General features: G+C 46.6%; 1 protein-coding gene across 1 annotated transcript; it reads right to left on the bottom strand.

The window, feature by feature from the left end:
• Positions 1 to 14,058: 14,058 nt before the first annotated feature.
• LOC141573042 (uncharacterized) lies at positions 14,059 to 20,440 on the bottom strand. Its single transcript, XM_088797607.1, is given in 4 exon segments — positions 14,059 to 18,485; positions 19,065 to 19,152; positions 19,279 to 19,450; positions 20,361 to 20,440. Coding segments are annotated over 4 exon segments (4,767 nt in total).
• Positions 20,441 to 20,657: the final 217 nt, after the last annotated feature.

The raw sequence follows: 20,657 nt of genomic DNA, 5'->3' as shown, positions 1-20,657 counted from the left end.
AAGATGGTGTTATGCTTTAGACTTTCATTTTCAGGTCCGGTTTCTCCATCCCCTAATTTATATTGAGACCAAGTCATATTGTAGAGAAAGATGAGCCTCTTCTTCTTTAACGTCTCAGGGTCAAATGTGTTCCAATTTAGCAGAATACCACCGTTGGGGATTCCTGAGGGACAGAGTCTTGTCACCCATCTATAAGAAAAGACAGACTCAGAGGCAGGAGTTAGGGCATACCCTCTTTATACCCCATCTCTGAAACACTTCCTAAGCAAAGTATACCCCTCACAGACCGTGGGACGGGCCTGTTGCAGTCCCTGAAGCTATGAAATTATGCATATTCTGACCACGTGTTTGCCCTCGTGTGCCCCTAGGCTATGGACTTAACGCAAACCACACCTCACCCTTGTGGGAAAACCTCCATCTTCCCCCTGATTTTGTAGTGAGGAGAGGTGAAACGGTGGGTATCATCTTTGTCCCTTTCCCCTTTTGTGTTCCCTGTGAGAGGGTTGATGCAACGGCCCTCAAAGCAACTGTTGCTCTGAACTCTTAGATGGACCCTAGATCTTTTGGCTAGTTTTTAGCCATCCCACCTTTGGTTATCCGTCCAGATCTCAGAGATTATCTTGTCCATAATGACCCTAAGAGCCTATCCCTGAACAGGCTATTAAAATTGGTCAACCTGATCATTCAGGAGGTAAAAGAGAGATCTGTCCTTGCCATCAATGTCAGTATTTGTCCAGTTCTGGACCACACTAGTCCACAATCTGAGGAATCTGACTGAGCCCAGGGAAGAGAAGACAGACAGTGGCACAGGAAGCTGAATCCCAGATGAGTGGGCTGGACTCTGGGCAGAGGTGTTTCTGCCAGTGCCAGTCAAAGGGTGGTGGGCTCCCAACATTAGGGATAGCACAGACACAACAGGAGAAGTGGTCCAGAAAGAGTGGGCTACTTGGAGACATAAGTCTAAAGTCCCCAGTCCCCAGAGGTGCCGGAGGAGTTCACGGAAGTAGAGATCACTGTTTTGCAAGCTGAAAAGAAGAAAAGTACATCCTGGGGTCCTCGGAACGAGCTTAAGGGAAGCTAAGTAAGCACAGAGCTCCTCAAAGCTATTGCTCTCACTCATTTTGAGCCATTCCACATGGAGTGTAAGGGGAAGAGGGGAGAGAGAGAGAGAGAGAGAGAGAGAGAGAGAGAGAGAGAGAGAGAGAGCACTTTCATTGCTGTGGCAGAAGGAAGGCTGGAAGTAAATAGGGTGCCCGATGTTGGGTGGAGACAAGGTGGAAGATACCCACTCCTGGGAGGCTGTACTATTCCCATCATGGGAATTGCCGTGGGGAGGGAGAACTGTATGCTTGTGGAACGGTGTGCCTCACTGCATGGTTATTTTCTTTAGATTGGCAGGGTGCCTGTTACCTCTCTTCCCCAATCCATGACTCATTCATCCTATCATGGGAGTCTGCAAGCAGCAGGGGCTCTGGCAGTGTTTAGGAGACTGACCCATGCCCACGATGTGGCTAAGGCCTTCCCAGAGTGGTTTAGTCATGGCAATGGAAGAAGTTGGAGAGAGTGGGTGAAAGGAGCAGTGTCTGAGAGAAAGCAGACAGTGAAAGCAACTTGAGGCTTCCCTAAGGGAGGAGGGAAAGCCAAGAGCCAAGTGAGAAAGTCAGAGACAGAGGGCTGAGCCACCTTGTGACTACACCAGGTATTGCTGCAGGGAGGGGGTAGTGTGTGCAAATGAACCGAGTTCCTGGTCAGCTCGTGGATTTTGTCTTGTGCCCAGTGGGACTTAAGGCTCATGTCCCAGACCTCAACCAAGTCATTTTCCCACTGGAGACTTCTTTAAGGTAGAAGATGCCTTAGAGCCTTTAAAGGTTCATCCCGGGCCTACCAAATTGTGTGGCAGACAGTGTCTCAGCCACAGAAAGGAGTTAGAGAAACAAGTGAGAAAGAAAAGTACCTTGAATTCAGTGGATCCGAGTCACACCAGATAGATGTTACGGGGAATGATGTTGCACCTCACTTCTTTGGTCTTCTAGAAGGAAATAATTCAGCCGAGAGAGAGAGTTTGTGCAGCATAGAGCAACAAGAAGTTTATTAATGAAAGCAAGCATAGTCTGACATGGAGCAGGCCGACCCAAGAGAGGGATTCAGACTCTCCTTACTTTGAGTGAGTCCTTTTATTTCTGTGTGTTGAATTGTCTCATCCCCTGCCCTCTCCAGTACCTCTCATTCTCTTGGCTGGAGTGCCTCGTACGCTCTTCTTGCTCCCAAGGTTGTCTGAGCTCATTACAATATACAGAGAAGCATGGTGTACATTCTGATAAGCAAGATGGTTTCTCTCTCTCTCTCTTTCTCTCTCTCTCTCTCTCTCTCTCTCTCTCTCTCTCTCTCTCTCTCTCTCTCGCTTCTAATAACACATCCTTTGCTTCAGTTGCATGTGAGAGCCTGGAATCCTGCTGAGCCAGTAAGACACTGGAGACCTAAGTGAGGGCAGCTGCAAGGGGTCTTGACCTAAGTAGGAAATACAGCCAGGGGATTTCTAACCTGGTCTAGGTCTCTCCTCCTGCTCATTGCTATCTCTGTACCTACCCTATCACAACTGGTCCCAAGGACACTCCCTCTCCCATTCCTCAAACTGAGTGTTGGTACCTACGTGTAAAGTCTTCGTCATCACTGTCGGTGTCGAAGAAGCTTTCCACCAGCCAGGCTTTACAAACAGAAACATAAGCAATAAAGTTATTAGAAAGACTTTCTCCACCTCCTCCTCCTTCACTGGAGACTATTGAGAGTCATAGAACATTACCACGATATTTCCTCCAGGTTCTCAGACCTTCCGTGGGCTCTGTGGGGTCATAGCCCTTCAACAAGACATTGATCACAGATGCCATTTCTACAATCAGGCAGATGCTGCAGGAATTACCTTTCAACTACTCACTGCCACTGGCCCACAATTGCTCTCCCCTCCAAACTCATCAACCTGAAATTGCAGCTGTTTATATACAAACGAGTGTGGCTCCTGTGACTGCGCAACTGGATATTTATTTTCTTTTAATTCATCGAGTTAATAAGTGATCAAGTGAAACAAACTAAAAACAGTCACGTCTGGCCACTGGTTCCCCCAATGGATTGGCCAAAGCTAGAACTGAAAGATGTGGAAGGCGTATCCTCCCCTCCCCAGATTGTTCCTGCAGAGTCACTCGCAGATCTGAACTGATCATTCACTCTTAGGAACTTCAAGGACTCATGTGCATGTTCCAGGTGCTTCTTCAGACTCTGGGGACACTCAAACAGTAAAGTCAACACAAGCTATTAAAAGATTCGCAGCAGAGGGCCCGACTGCAAGCAGAGGAGACCAGCAGGGCTGGCACACCCCTGCTAGACGGAATCAGAGTAGTGGTCAGGGCCACTTTGCTGTCCTCAGGAATCCCTTCTTCATCCACCTGGACATTGGATTAGAGCAGGAGGAAGGCAGTGGCAAAGACCCCTAAGAGGGTGAACGACTTGTACGATGAAAACTACACAGCATTGCTGCAACAATTAAAAAGGACACAGAATTTTAATGATGTGCTGTGATCCTGGCTTGGAAGGCTTAATATCGTTACCATTCATATACAACGCAAAGGGATCTGCCGAGTCAGTGCAACTCCTATGAAAAGCTCAATGTCATTTCTACAGAGATAGAAAAAACATATCATAAAATGGTTATGGAACTACAAAGAACCCCTGTAGCCAAAAGCATCTTGAGAAGGAAAAACAAAGACAGAAGCTCCATACTTTTTGGATTCAAAACACATGACAATGAGGCAGGAATCTACAGAAAACAGTGTGCCGCTGGTATAAAGGCAGACATATTGTTCGGTGGAACAGAAGACAAAATTCTCAAACACACATATATGACCAAATGATTTTCAAGAACGGTGCCAAGACCACTCCATGGAAGAAAGGGAATCTCTTCAGCAATCAACACAATGGCAAGGCACCCACAGAACAGGAGAAAACACTTGGAAACCTCATATATGAAAAGATGCTAATATCCAAAATATATATGACACGCCAAAGCTTCATTATAAAGAAAAAAAGGAAAGGACCCGATTAAAGAAGGGAAAACAACTGAAAAAAAAAAAGAAATTTATACAAAGAAGACATACAAATGACCAACAGACCTTTGAAAAGATGCTCAACAGCACAAATCACCAAGGAAATAACAATCAAAAGGACAGTGGAATACTGCCCAACACCCGTTAGACTGTATTATTCAAAAGGAGAAAAGATAATGTGTTGGCGAGGATGTGAAAACATTGGATCCTTTCTACACAGTTAGTGGGCATGCAAAATGGTGCAGTCATCGTGGAAATCAGTGAGTTTCCTCCCGCTATTACAAATAGAACAACCCTACGACAGACCCATCGCACTTTTGGGTATACATCCCAAGGGAATGAAATCAGGATCTGCAGGAGATAACTGCATGGTCCTGATCATTGCTGCATTGCTCATAATAACACAGACCCGGAGAAACAGCCCCTGTGTCCAGGGACAGGTAAGTGAATAAAGAAAACGTGGTACATGCATTCAATGAAATTGCATTCCCCTTAAAAAATGAAAGGAATTCTGCCATTGGCAGCAACATGAATAAACCCAGAGGACATTATTCCATGAGATATAAGCCAGTCTTAACAACAAAGGAAAACACACACAAATAGTTTCTGATTCCATTTAAATGAGTTTCTAAAATAGTCAAATTCATAGACAAGAGAGTACAAGGGTGGTTGCTAAGAATTGAGGGGACAAAGAAATACAAAGTTACGCTGAAAGGGTGTACAGTTTCAGCCATGTGACATGAAAAGCATTTAAAGATTGGCTGTACAACAATGTACATACCATGCTACAGTAGTAGATACTTAAATTAGGCTTGTTTTATATTTATCTTGACTTAAAATACTCCTTCACTTGATTTCTTACAGAGCGCTACAGAAGAAACCATCACACTATTTCTAGCCAAAGGTTCAGAACGACTGTGAGTGGTGATGCTCCTGCCTCACTGCTGAACTTTTCTTTCCCTGTGTTGCAATGCACAACCTCCCCTTTGTCCCATATGAAGAAAGCCCAGTGCCACCCTGATGCTGAGGACCTGTCAATGACCTCTTAGCTCTTTTCAACACAGTGATTCTGACACGCACACAAAGCCAGAGCTAAGATGAGTGATGGGAGGCCTATTTTCCACGTGAGAAACACATTGTGCATTCTTAGTAAGAGTGTGTGATGGGACATGTTAGACCTCCATGGAGAAAGTCACAGTGAATAGCACCCAACTGTTTCTGGAGGCTCCTCTGGGCTCAGATTCCTCTAAAAATAGGGGTGGCATGGGGCTACAGCAGGGGCCAGCTGCAAGACGAGCCCTGCACAGCACTCAGCTATATTGGGTAGGAGGAGTCATTCTGAGGCCTTTAATAGAAAAACGACGTGAATGAGGGGAGTGACAGATGTGACACATCATGACCACTCAAAATGCCATGAGACGTCCTAAGAGGTGATGGCCGTAGGTAAATGAAGTTGTCACAGATGCAGAACAGAGGTTCTAAAACACATGTTGTCCATTTAGAACCCAGCGAACATTGTGTTGGGACGTGATGGATTTGCTCCCAGGTTAATTGCCATACACTTGGCACACAAGTGGTGCACCCATTTAGAGTACAATGTGATTAGCATGTACACACCACATACCTATCCACAAAGATGCCATGAGATGAGAATGCTTATTGTGAAACATGACAGCAGCAACTACAGGAACATAAATCTAGGGAAACACTCCTCACACAAAAATTTATACTCACACACACAAACACATAAACTATAACACTCAGGGTTGCACACAGAGATAGTCACTCCCACACAGGCACATTGAATGACCAAATTGGAACTGGAGAACATGTAAACAATTCTGTACATAGAAAGCCAGGTTCTATCATCACATCCCCAGTTCTCATTGCCAACAGGAAGCTGACATCACGGTGACTCTGCATTTTAAAGCCAGCAAGAAAGCTCCTATTTTGTCATATTCTCCACTTTTTGTCACCAAATGAGGAATTCTAGAATACGTACCATCGACAGTGTCCACTGGAGTGTCCTGAAATGATAGAAAATATGACAAGGATCAAATCATGTGGGTTGTGTTTGCACAGGTCTTTGGTTTCCATAATGACCATAGAAAACGAATGGAAACACTGGTGGGTCAAGAAACCCAAAACAAGAAATCAAGCAAAACTACTCATGTCAAAAGCCATGACCTTTTGCTGCAGGAAGTATCTCACACAGGCATTTTGGGTTGTCAGTTACACAGTTGTATTCCAAAAGGAAAAAAAAAAATACTGCATAGGAAAAAGATCACTCCCATATATTCTCTTACTAATGCTGCCATTGTTGAATGCATATTGAAAACAAGTATCAGTTGGTAACAAATTCATACTTAACTTTCTCCTCAGCCAGAAGATTGTATCATCTGGAATGGACATGCTAACATTTTCAATCTTAGTTTGACTGAGTGTACTAAAAGAGCATTTCTGTCTCAGGGTGGAAGGCAAGCTTACCGTGATAGGTTTGATGTCCTCATTGTAATTATCAGAGAGAAGGTCTTCCTCTGGGATGTCAGGGAGAGCTACAAGAACACAGAGTAAAGGTGCCATTGGCGATACTAGTCAAACATACTCAGGGAGATTAGCTTGATGTGGACGTGAGAGAGACTGTGTGGCTATGGGTTTTTCATATCTATGAGCTGAACATGTGCTGGGCCGAACTCCTTGGTGGAGGACGCAAGGCCAAGGAGAGGAGAGGAAAGAAGTGAGACATGGGGTCTTTGGTGTCCAGCTAAATAGAATGTAATTAATTGGAAATACTCTGAAACCGGGTAGACAGTTAAATGCATGTTGTGTTTCAGTGAGAGATTTTCATGAAATTTTCTGCCCATTTTAAAACACAACACAGTCGCACTTTTTCCTGAAATGTTACAAGACCATTGCGGTTTTCCATGAATTGATATATGCTGTCCTCCCTTTGTCATCTCTACTATTGGATTTTCTTAACTTTTTGACAGCGATGAGGTAGAAATGCTATTTACGCTGCTTTTAATAATTTGTGACTATACAGGTCAGGAACATGAATTATAAGCACAACGCTATGGATTCATCACTACTATCTACATCTAATCTTTTTCATCATCTCCACCTCAGTTCCCATTAACAAATCACTCTAATTTTTCCTTCCTCCCAATCCTTGTTATCTCTACTTTGTCTCTCCACTGTGAATCTGCCTGTGGCAGGGACCTCATATAAGTGAATCACAAATTATTTTTCTTTCTGTTTCTGCCTGGTGTTACTAAGCATGACATTTTTTCAATGTCCTTTCATGTTGCAGCATATTTCAAAATTCAATTCCCATTCATGACTGAACGACTATCCACTCTGGGTATACATCAGACTGTATTTATCCACTCATCACTTGATGGACTTTGGAAAAGTTTCCAACTGTTGGCTATTGTGAAGAATGTCACTATGACGTCCGTGTAGGGATATCCTGGGATCCTCTAACAGTGACACATAATCTTATGATCTTCACCAAACTTATAGAATGTCCCCACAGCAGGAGTAAACCTTAACATGAACTGTGCACATTTTAATCAATAAAACATTGATACCATTGCAATGACTGTAACAAATGTATCACAGGAACGAGAGGTGTTATTAATAGAGGGCACTGGAGTGGTGGGCTGTGAGAGCGTTGTGTACCATCTTGTCAACTCCTTTGTTAATCCCAACCTGTTCTCAACAAGGTGTCTCAATGTTTACAAATCTGGAGACATTGTATTCTGGAGGGACCTATTCAGCAAAAGTTAAACACTCAGCTAACATGAGCAAGCATTAGCTAAGGACATTGTTTACTATTCAACGTGAAGCATATTTTGAGTTGTCAATGCATCTTGACTTCATAGCTACAGCAGTACTAATTTCGTGAAGATACTTAAATTTGCAGGCATAAAAGAAGAACGTGGCTTAGCATTTTTATAGTTTTCTGTTAAAACTGGGACACACAAAATTCTTCCTGAATTAACTTAATGAGCATATATCCGCAGTACTTTCTGCTGGGTCCCTGTCGGGGTAGAACTTGAGGCGTGGCCGCTCACGCACTCTTCTTTCCCATCTCTTGCTGGAAACTGATGAGTGGGATCTGTTTATGGGAAAACAACTTCCCTCATCCTGGCTGCTACTTCCTGGGAAATACATGACAATAGAGAGAACCTTTGACATCTTCCTGACAGGAGACCATAGGGACTTTAGGAATAATTTATTCACATTTCCAACTATTGTTCCCTTAATTTACCCAGCTAGCTGAGTAAGATGACCCAGCAGACCTAAGATGGACCTAGAAATATCTTGTAGTTTGCTGTGCAACTAAATCCCCCAACACGTTTTGTAGGAAAATCTATAATTAGCTGAGGCATTATAGAAATGCATCAATGCACAGTGACTACACCTAGTACCCGGAGTTCCACTCCTCTACAGAAGCTGCACGTACCTGAAAGATATAGAGACCGCACTTGGACTCAGTGACCCGTTTTGAAGTGAGAAAATGTGAAGAGGACCTCCTTGTTAGTATTATGTGATGAGGCTAAACAAAATTAAATACCGTAAAGCCTCCAGGCAAATCAAAGACAGGTGTTGTGTAATTGCTCTGACTTTCCAATCATTGAGTGGCTGCAGAATGAAAAGTTTCCATCTGTTGGCTGTTGTGAAGAATGTCACTATGATGTTGGTGTACAGATATCCTGGGATCCTCTAGCAGTGACACATAATCTTATGGTCTTGGCCAAACTCATCGAATGGCACAGCACCAGGAGTGAATCTTAATGGGGACTGTGCACATTCGAATCAATAAAACATTGATATCACTTCACTAAGTGTAACAACTGTATCACAGGAATGTGGGGTGTTATTAATACAGGACCCCAGAGGGGTGGGCTCTGAGAAAGTTGTGTATCATTTGGTCAATTCTTATGTTAATCGCAACCTATTCTCCACAATCTCTATCAATGCTCACAAACATCCAGGAGGGATCTAGTCAGCTAATGGTAGAAAATCAGCTAATGTCTGAGCATTAGCTTGTGATATGTTTTGCTATTCGACGTAAACCAAATTTTGAGTTGTCAATGCATCTATACTTTTATACGTACCGATTAAATGACAACATTTCAATTTGCACACAGGAAAAGGAACGCGAATTAACATTTGTATAGTTTCCTCAGAAAAATGGGACTGAGTAATTCTTCTTCAATTAACTTAATGAGCATATTTCCACAGTACCTTCCTCTGGGTCCTCTAAGGGATGGACCCTTCGGGCTGGACGGATGTGTACTCTCCTGGAGCACATCCTCCTGAGGACACCTGATATTCTCATCTTCAGGGGAACTGTGTCCTCATCCTGGCCGCAACATCCTGGGAAATGCATGACAAGAGAGAGAACCGCTGACTTCTTTCTGGCGGCAGACCATAGGGACATTAGGAATAATTGATTCACACTTCCAACTATTGGTGTCTGCCCAGATGACCCTCCTGAAGCAAAGTTGTACCTAGGAACATTGTGCAGTTTGGGGTTCACCTAATACCGCCAACAGGCAGATTTTGTTGGCAAACACCTTTATTTAGTTGAGACATTCTAGAAACACAGCAAAGCCCAGTGACCAGCCTTGTAGCTCAGGCTCCAATCCCATTTAGAAGCTGAACTTACCGAGGAAAGTTATGGAGACCACTCTGGGCCTCAGTGTCTGTTCTGAGATGTGGGAATGTGGGATGACCTCCTTATTGGTATTATGCAATGAGGCTAAACATAATACCGGCAAATCCTTCAGAAAAACAAATATCTGGTGCTATGTAAGTACTCAGAGTGTCTAATCATTGAACGACTGCAAGAATGAGCTAGATAGACCCGTGGTGTGGTTAAATGGAGAGAGGATATATGGATGGCTCCACAGCAAGAGAGGGTGAGAGGTGACTTGTCTTCCTTTACAAGGGTGTGGTGCTTCATAGCTCATAGACAGTATCCGTTATCATCTCCTGTGATGACCACAGCTGCCCTACGTCAGGAGAGGCAAAGCAGAGGCTGCAACCCATATTTTACGGCAAACGGCACAAACATTTAGAGAGATTAAGTGGCTCACCCAGACTCGCAACACTGCTGTGTGAGGGATCTGGGAGTAGGAAAAAATTGGTTGGTGTCCAGGGCACAGAGAACAGAACCCCTGAGTCACCTGAGATCGTGCCCTGGACCCCTGAACCACACCAACTCTCAAATCCTTCTGCCTCAAAGTTTCTGTGGGAGACAGGTGATTCCCTGGATGAGGTGACTGAGCTATGCACAGTCCACATTCATAACACAGCCCTGCCTTCCACATGTTACTCCTTGACTCAGATACAGCAGTTTCCTTCAAACAAAGCCCCTCTGAAGGACCAGGGCAAGTCCACATGTTGGGCCATCCTTCCTCAGTGTCTTCTCTCTATTAGTGTTCCACACAGCTTTCCCCATGATCAGGTGACCACTCTGAGGGACCAGAGTGTCTCCTAAGCCAGCTCAGAATATTCTGGGTCAACTGCCATGTGACTACTTGGCCAAAAACTAGCTTCCCCTTAATTGATCTACTCTGGATGAGCGGTTCATACACATGACCCAGGAAAGTAGTAGCCATCTGTGCTGATGCTTTGGTAGATAGTTCAATGAATTACGGCTCAGACCTCCACTGTGTACAGACTACTGATGTGAGAACTCGTCTGCGCAGCCTGAACTTGGGCCTGACTTAGAGCGGGAAGTGGCAGCACAAGCTCTGAGTGTCCCCTCCCTGCCCGGGACACCCTCACTACATCACAGCCTCTACAACCTCCTCATCCCACCTGACCCAGAAGAAGCAGGGGACAGAGTCCTGTTCCTCTGAGAGGGACCCTTACTTAGTCATAGCCAGTGACCCTGAGAACTATCCAGGCCCTCGTAATCCTAGTCCTTTGCACTCACTCGAGGCAAGAGCATGTCGCACTGATCTCCCAGGAAGCACCCACACAGCCAGGCCCCCTGTGCACTTCAACCCATGGATTCCCACCGTGTTGTGTCCTTCTGTTCTTAAAACCTCTGGATTAAGACTGCTGATGTCAGGTGTTGGATTTTACAACTACAGTCAGAGGAGTTGCCCTGACCCCGACCAAGTGAAAGCAGCGTGTGTGCCCATGCTGAATCTATTCTCTTGAAGAACGAGTGCAAAACTGGCACTAGGAAATGCTATAGTTTTCTACGTTTAGGAAAATAAATGTCAGCCCTCTGGTTGAAAGAGTCAGAAATGTAAATTAAGTGATATAAATAAACTACAGATGAATTGCTCACTCCACAGACAAATTGGGAGTGGTGGTGTTAAGTCCGGGAATCTTTCACCCCTCAGAAAGACAGAGACACACGACAATGCAAGTCACACAGCGAGGTTTATTTCCAGCTAGCTGGGGTCCCCGTCTCTGCCCGACGCAGCGGGTTTTAACAAAGGACCCCTAGCCTACAAAACTAAGGGTTTTTATAGCAGTTCTAAGGTGCTTAGTAATTACTAAAGTCTTAGGGAGTACAGTATGGACGTCAATTTTCACATAACTAAGACATTCTGTACTTTCAAAAGTCTTAGGGAGTGCAGATTGTGCTATGCTTCAAGGAGTTTACAATAGATATGTTTTAAAAGCTTCCATATCAGGAGATAAAACATCTGGTCTCTATGCCCACATCTTGGAACTAATAATTAGGCCGTTAGGTTGTTTTAAGCTCAAGGCTGTTGGGCTGTTAATCTTACTCTGACTTTAAAGTAACAGTTCTTGAGCCCAGGGCTGCCAGGGCTGTTAACCCTATCTTAACCGTAAAGCGGCAGTCCTTATGCTAACAGTCCCTTACATTTTCCCCGTTTGTTGTTTATAATGAGGAATCTTGCTCATTTATGGGCCAGCTGAGGTCTCCAAGGGCGGGCACTCTTTCATATTGTTGTCTGAGGACCATGAGCTGGACAGTATTAACCCGATCTTTTACAAAATTAATAAGCTTGTTTGATATACAAGGGCCAAAGGTTAAAATAAGCACAAGTAAAATAATTGGGCCTACTAAGGTTGATACTAAAGTGGTGAACCAGGGGGATTTATTAAACTAAGCTTCAAGCCAGTTTTCTTGAGCTTCTCTTTTACGTTTTCTTTTGGCTAGCCCTTCTCTAACTTTTGCCATAGATTCCTTTACTACCCCAGTATGGTCGCATAAAAACAGCATTCTTCCCCCAGCGCAACACATAATCCACCTTGTTGGAGGAACAACAAATCAAGTCCTCTTCTATTTTGGAGTACTACTTCAGATAGGGAGGTGAGCGACTTTTCTAAATGACTAATAGAGGTTTTTAACCTTTCTATATCCTCATCTATGGCCGCTCTTAAGGAGGTCATTCCTGATAATTGAGTAGCTAGGGAAGCTATGCTGGTCCTGACTCCGGCTATTCCTAAACTGAACAGAGTGGCAATGGTTAGGGCAGTGATGGGTTCTCTTTTACTTCTCACACTTGTGTCACTATCCCAATGTAAATACAAACTCTCCTCAGGGTGATAGAGAACACGGGGCAATACAGCTATCAGGACACAGAATTCATTAGAGGCATTGAAGACTGAGGTAGATAGGCACGGGGTGAGGCCAGTCTTTGAACATATCCACCATCCATTTGTATTGGGGATGAACCATTTGATGTCCCTTTTCCAACTAGGGGTGTGATCTATGGAGGCACATAGACTTAGCTTAGCCCGGGGCACTTTCCCTAAACAGGTTTCATTGCCACTTACTAGTTGCAAGGTTAAGCCAATTTTACGATCCCCCCATGAACACTGAGAGGGGTTCTTACTGTTAGAGGCGGTGTAAGTGGCATTAAGCCCAATTGCCTCGTAGAACGGGGGCTTAACGTCATAGCACAGCCAACAGGAAGTTGTGAGGTTAGGATTGGTGGCATTAAAGGCCTCATATACAGTGCGCATTAGTTTCCGTAATGAGTCTTCAGTAGCCTGTGTAACAGGGGTCGAAGGAGTTACAGGGGTCTTGGGCTGGGTTCCTTCGACTTTTCTTGTAGTGTCTTTATCCCTGGATATTCCCGGGGTCTTGGTAGGGATAAGAGGGGCCAGTACTTTATTTGGACCTACCTGAGTGCTAATTGTTTCGATTGACAGTCGAATAGTCAGAAGACCGCCGGGGTGGGGGCTCATCCATGCCAACCGACACATATCTAATTGAAACCCCCAAGTTAATCCTGACAACAAACCACGCTCTTTCTGTGCCGTGTCTTGGTTAAATTGGACACATACCTGGGGTACTTGGTTGTGGGGGTCCCTAAAGGAGAATTTGACAAGATCTTTATTCCCCACGTCCCACTGTCGAGGCCTGTCATAGGAGGTGACACAACTCCAGCTACCACAATAGTAGCGGTCTGGGCCGCCACAGGCTTTCCAATTGTTTCTGAGGTTCCCCGGACAAGCCCAAAACCCTTGTGCACTATGTCCTTGATAGGTGTCGATTAAGGCCCGCTTGGACCTGACTAAGTAGTCATACTGCCATCCACGTTTAAGGCCAAAAATGTCACGCAGGTCAAAAAACAAATCTGGCCACCAAGTATTGACTGGGGCAGTATGGGTAGTGCTATTAAGGGTAGTTTGGGTCTGTCCGTCCGTTAGGGTCCAGGTCAGCTTATGGGGTTGGTGTGGGTTGATCCCCGCGTGGCTTTTTTCCCAGATGTTGAGTAGAAGCAGGACTAGCAGCTGCTCCATCGTCGGCGGATACAGGGGGCTTGACGCTTCTTTGAGGCCTAAAGAGTTGCAGCTTTAGAGGGTTATTAGGGTGCTGCCACGCAGTCCATTCCTTAGCTTGTGTCTGCTCCAGCTGGTTGGCTCGGTGCACGTGAGAGTGATGGACCCAAGGCCAGATGCCGTCAACTTTCAAAGCAGTGGGGGTAACCAGAATAACCACATAAGGACCTTTTCATCTTTCCTCCAGTGTTCGGGACCTGTGTCTCTTTACCCATACCCAATCTCCCGGAACGATGCCATGTTCCGGGTTTGGTGCGTCTTTAACTTCATACAGAGAACGCATTAGAGGCCATATCTCATGCTGGACCCCTTGCAGGGCTTTTAAACTGGCCAGATAACTTGGGGCCGCATTGGGATCCAGATCTGAGAAAGTCCGGGAAATAATGGGGGGTGGTGCCCCGTATAGAATTTTGAAAGGTGTCAGACCATGTACATATGGTGAGTTCTGGACCCGGAAAATGGCATAAGGTAAGAGGGTCACCCAGTCCCCACCAGTCTCGATGGCCAGTTTGGATAAGGTCTCCTTTAAAGTCCGATTCATTCTCTCTACTTGCCCTGAGCTCTGGGGATTATATTCAGAATGTAACTTCCAATTGGTCCCCATAGCTCGGGCTAGCCCTTGTAGGACTTTACTGATGAAAGCTGGGCCGTTATCTGAGCTTAAAACTTTGGGGACCCCATATCTGGGAAAACTTTTTTCTAATAACACTTTAGCAACAACTTGGGAAGTTTCCCGTTTCGTGGGGAAGGCTTCCACCCAGCCTGAAAATGTGTCAACCATTACTAGTAAGTACTTATACCCAAACTTCCCCGGCTTTACCTCAGTGAAATCCATTTCCCAACTCCGTCCTGGCACCTTTCCCCGTATCCTTGTACCTGTATGTTGGGGTGCTTTTCTACTGGGTTTCATAGCCTGGCACCCAATGCACCGATCTACGATCTTTTGGATCTGAGCTGCTTGTCGGGGAAACCGGAGGCGGGCAGACTCGAGAATTGACAGCAATTTCCTTTTCCCCAAGTGGGTGGCTTGGTGCAGGTTGGAAAGAAGAAACAGTCCTAGGTGTGCCGGCAGTATCAATCTTCCTTCTGTATCCCGATGCCACCCTTGCTGATCAGACTCTGGACAGTGGTGGCTCTGGATCCAGTGCAGGTCTTCCGGAGTGTAGTCAGGTCGCGGTGGCAGGCGCGGGAGCTCGGGTGTGGGCAGGTTGAGGGCTAAAGCTGATGCTGGTGTAGCCATTGCCGCCATCTTGGCAGCTTTATCTGTTCGCCTGTTTCTTTCAGCTTCTGGAGTCCGTGCAGTCTGGTGCCCGGGGACGTGGACGACTGCAATTGCCCGGGGCATTTGCACGGCCATCAGCAGTCTCTGTATCTCAGGAAGATTGTGCAAAACTTTCCCTTCTGCTGTAACAAAGCTCTTCTCCCGGTAGATGGAGCCATGCACATGAATAGTGCTAAACGCGTAGCGGCTATCGGTGTAGACAGTCATTCGCTTCCCTTTGGCCCGTTTTAGCGCTTCCGCCAGGGCAATCAGTTCAGCCTTCTGGGCTGAGGTCCCCGGGGAAAGCGAGGCACTCCAAATAATGTTCCCACTTTGGTCTACCACCGCTGCGCCCGCCTTCCGCACACCTTCTATATTGAAGCTGCTTCCATCAGTGTACCATATCAACTCACTGTTAGGTAAAGCGGTGTCCTGGAGGTCGGGGCGCACTTGGGTGATTTCTGCCATGATCTCTTGGCAATCATGCAGAGGAGCCTTCAGATCCGGGGTCGGCAGCAGGGTGGCTGGATTCAAAGTGGTGGGTTCAGCGAAGACGATCCGGGGTGCGTCTAGCAAGAGTCTTTGGTAATGGGTTAGGCGGGCATTGGTCATCCACTTACCAGGGGGACATTTCAGGACCCCCTCTATGGCATGGGGGGTCACCACCTTCAGATGCTGCCCAAAAGTGAGTTTATCTGCATCCTTCACCATTAGGGCTACCGCCGCGATAATCCTTAAGCATGGGGGCCATCCTGCTGCAACTGGATCTAACTTCTTAGATAAATAGGCAACCGGACATTTCCAAGGCCCCAGGCGCTGCATCAGTACCCCTTTTGCTATTCCCTTTCTCTCATCAACGAAAAGAGTGAAGGGCTTCAGGGGGTCTGGCATTGCTAGGGCCGGGGCTCTTAAGAGGGCGACCTTGAGTTTTTCATATGCCTTCTGTTGGTCTGCCCCCCAGGCCCAAGGGACCTTGTCCTTGATTGCATCATACAGAGGCTTCGCTATTTCAGCATACCCCAGAATCCACAGCCGGCAGTAGCCTGTCGTCCCTCGAAACTTACGGACCTCTCGGGCTGAGGTCGGGACTGGAAGTCTAAGAATAGTTTCTTTAATGGCCTCTGTCAGCCACCTAGTTCTTTCTTGCAGCTTATATCCCAGATAGATGACTGTTTGCTTGCATATTTGGGCCTTCTTTGCACTGGCCCGATAGCTTAGCTGCCCCAGCTTTTGGAGGAGGTCTCCAGTGGCTTGCCGGCATTCAGCTTCAGATGGGGCTGCCAGGAGCAAATCATCTACATACTGCAGGAGCGTAACTGAAGTATGGCTCTGGCGAAACGAGTCCAAATCTTAATTTAGGGCTTTATTAAACAGAGTTGGAGAGTTCTTGAAGCCTTGCGGTAGTCTAGTCCAGGTCAGCTGCCCGGGGGTTCCTGAATTGGCATCATGCCATTCGAAGGCAAAAATGTGTTGGCTGCTAGGTGCCAGGGCTATGCTAAAAAATGCATCCTTTAGGTCTAAGGTAGAATACCAAATATGTGAAGGGGGTAAATGACTTAGTAAGGTATATGGGTTAGGGACTGTGGGGTGGATGTCTTCAACCCTCTTATTCACTTCCCTCAAGTCCTGGACTGGCCTATAATCGTTCCCCCCTGGCTTCTTAATGGGGAGGAGTGGGGTGTTCCAAGCAGAATGGCAAGATTTTAGTATTCCAGCTTCCAGGAGACGGTTAATGTGTGGGGCAATCCCTTTTCGCGCTTCAGAGGACATGGGGTACTGGCGGATCCGGACAGGCTGAGCCGAGGCTTTAAGTTCAACTACTACTGGTGCTTGGCAGACCACTCGACTTACACCCACTATTTCTGCCCACGCCTGAGGGTACGTTTTAACACAATAGTCCATCTCATGGGGCCATCCAGAAGGGGGAAGGTTGGAGGGTCTGTCTTGCAGGGCAAACAGGCGATGTTCATCCACAAGAGACAGTGTTAAAATATGGAGGGGCTGTCCTTGGTCATCTAATACTTTGATGCTATCCGGCTCAAAATGGATTTGGGCTTTGACTTTAGTCAGGAGATCGCGCCCTAATAAGGGGGCTGGGCATTCAGGGATAACCAGGAAGGAGTGGGTAACTTGGTGGCGGCCTAAGTCCACTTGGCGCCTATTGGTCCACCGATAAGCTTTAGACCCAGTTGCCCCCTGCACCAAACTGGTTTTCTGAGACAAGGGCTCTGTATGCTTGTTCAAAACTGAGTACTGAGCTCCTGTATCTACCATGAATCTAATTGGCTTCCCCTCTACATATGCAGTTACCCAAGACTCGGGGAGGGGATCCGAGTCCTGTCCCCTCTAATCATTGTCCATCCCTGCCAGCAGAATTCGTGCGTCTTGCCCGGTTTGGCCCTGGCGCTTGGGGCATTCCCTCTTCCAATGTCCATACTCTCTACAGTAGGCACATTGTCTCCTATCCAGTTGGGGACGCGGCCTCCACGGTCGGGCTGGCCCGGCCAGATTTGGTCTTTCCCTGACAGTACCTTGTATGCCTGCCAACAAGATCTTGGCCATCTCCCTCTGCTGCCTCCTATTCTCTCTACTCTGATGTTCTCTGTTTTCCTTCCTGATTCGTTCCTGCAATTCCTGATTTTCTTTCCTAATTCTATTTTCCCTTTCTTCGGGAGTCTCTCGAGTGTTGAAGACTCTTTCTGCTACTTTCATTAAATCCCGAATAGACATCTCTCTTAGTCCCTCCTGTTTATATAATTTCTTTTTTATATCTGGGGCGGCCTGGTTTATAAAGGACATAATTATAGCCGACTGGTTCTCCTCTGCTAGGGGATCCAATGGGGTGTACTGCCTATAAGCATCATAGAGGCGCTCCAAAAACACAGCCGGGCTTTTATTTTCCCCTTGCATTATAGCTTTTACCTTGGCTAGATTGGTGGGGCGGCGTGCCGCCGCTCGGAGACCTGCCGTTAGAGTCTGGCGGTAAACTCGGAGACGCTCTCTACCTTTTGCATTAGCATAATCCCACTCCAGTCTGTTCAAGGGAAAGCGCTCATTAATCAGGTTCGGTAGAGTTGTTGGCCGTCCATTGTCGCCGGGGACATTCTTTCTGGCCTCAGTGAGGATCCGCTCGTGCTCTTCAGTGGTGAATAAAGTCATAAGAAGCTGCTGGCAATCATCCCAAGTGGGACTGTGTGTGTGCATGACAGACTCAAACAGGTCAGTTAAACCTTTCGGGTCCTCAGAAAAAGAAGGGTTTTGGGCCTTCCAGTTGTACAGATCACTGCTTGAAAAGGGCCAATACTGGTATGCACGCTGCCCACCTGGGCCAGTCCCTCCTAGGGCTCACACGGGGAGAATTGGCGCCCCCGCGGAGGTGGAGGAGGAGGGCTCCTCCTCTGGAGTTTCTTCCCGGTGTCTACAGGACTTCAATCCCTTTGCCGGTCCTTGGACTAGGGCAGGGGGAGCCGGGGTAGAGGGAGCCGTTGAATGAGGAAGCTCAGAAGCGGCGGCAGCCTCAGGCTGGAGTGGCGCTGGCGCGTAAGGGGGGGAGTTCTCTTCAAAATTTAGATCTATCAAAGAGGGATATATGCTTGACCCTTCCTGTAGGGTGGGTTTTGGGGCCGGCTTCTCCGGGGGTTTCGGGCTAGCCGTGGGCCCCGCCGGCTGGCAGGAGGGTTCTGAAACAGTTAGGACCTTGGGGGGATCTTCCGGCTTATTGGGGACAAAGGGTTTCAGCCAGGAGGGAGGACTTTCCACTAAGGCTTGCTATACTAGAATATAGGGATATTGGTCCGGGTGGCGCCGATTAACAATCTCCCGGACCTTCTTAATGATGTCTAGAGAAAAAGTCCCCTGGGGGGGCCAGCCCACATTAAAAGTAGGCCACTCTGCAGAGCAGAAGGTGTTAAACTTACCTTTTTTCACTTCCACGCCATAATCACGAGCTTTGGCGCAGATGTCAGGAAAATGGTTCAGGAACAGAGTCTTGGGTGTTACTTGAGCCTGTCCCATAATGGTTATAAAGAGAAACCAGGAAAAGACAAAAGAAAGGACCGAAAACACAATGCCAGAAAATACACAACTTCGCACAGGACTTTTCAACACCCACCGGCCGGTCAACCACACTACATCCACAGGCGCCGTTTCAATCACACCATACTCAGGATCTTTACCCCAGGCCCGTCCGAACGGCGTCCACTGCGGACGTCGTTGTGCCACCTTCTCGTCGGGGACGTCTCCCACGACTTCCAGAGTTGGAGCCTCCAGGGTTGTAACCCGCTCCTTCCTTCCCGTGAGAATTCTCAAAAAAAACCAGACCAAACACAAACCAGACCAAGCAGAGACCTGTTTCAGCCTCTGGCCGAGGACTTGTTTCAGCCCTCCCTGATTAAGACTGGGGAGCCCTGTTTCAGACTTCCTCCAGTCAGAGGTGGCCAAACCTCTTACCGCGGTTCCCTCTATAAACCTCGGTATCGGGAGTTGTCTGTTTCTCTGAGAGGGGGGGGAATCCCGGACGAGCCCCCAAATGTTAAGTCCGGGAATCTTTCACCCCTCAGAAAGACAGAGACACACACGACAATGCAAGTCACACAGCGAGGTTTATTTCCAGCTAGCTGGGGTCCCCGTCTCTGCCCGACGCAGCGGGTTTTAACAAAGGACCCCTAGCCTACAAAGCTAAGGGTTTTTATAGCAGTTCTAAGGTGCTTAGTAATTACTAAAGTCTTAGGGAGTACAGTATGGATGTCAATTTTCACATAACTAAGACATTCTGTACTTTCAAAAGTCTTAGGGAGTGCAGATTGTGCTATGCTTCAAGAAGTTTACAATAGATATGTTTTAATAAAAGCTTCCATATCAGGAGATAAAACATCTGGTCTCTATGCCCACATCTTGGAACTAATAATTAGGCCATTAGGTTGTTTTAAGCTCAAGGCTGTTGGGCTGTTAATCTTACTCTGACTTTAAAGTAACAGTTCTTGAGCCCAGGGCTGCCAGGGCTGTTAACCCTATCTTAACCGTAAAGCGGCAGTCCTTATGCTAACAGTCCCTTACAGTGGAAAGGACTTAAAAAATGAGGAAAATATTTTCAGTAAAAGGTGACCAGCCTGCTGAAGGAGCAGCATTCAGGCGATCAGTGGGAACGTACCTCCACAGCAGTTGAGATTTCCCATCGCTAGGATCTGAGGTGTGAGAGCCTAAGAAGGTCTCACCTCTTTCCTCTCAGTACACAGAGTGACAGTTGGAAGGGAAGGAAGTTGGGCATCATCACGTTACCATGGTGACCCGTCATCTTAGAACTTTCAGGGAGAACACTGTCTACACTACTACAGGGGCCCAACTGCTGCTTTCTAGACTAGTGTGTGTTTACATGGACACATATGGCATTTAAGAGTGCATGTTTGGTTTCAAACACTGAATCCCCTCATTAGTATGCATGCCATGGAAACAGGTTACATGAGAAAAATGATCTGCCCACCTAAATATAGTTGATAGTGAAAATTACAGGG

The sequence above is a fragment of the Rhinolophus sinicus genome, chromosome 4 (genome assembly GCF_057876585.1).
Source record: "Rhinolophus sinicus isolate RSI-liver-muscle chromosome 4, RSI-T2T, whole genome shotgun sequence".
NCBI classification, from domain to species: domain Eukaryota; kingdom Metazoa; phylum Chordata; class Mammalia; order Chiroptera; family Rhinolophidae; genus Rhinolophus; species Rhinolophus sinicus.
The sequence above is the reverse complement of the archived record's forward strand: the minus strand, read 5'-3'. Positions and strand labels throughout refer to the sequence as shown.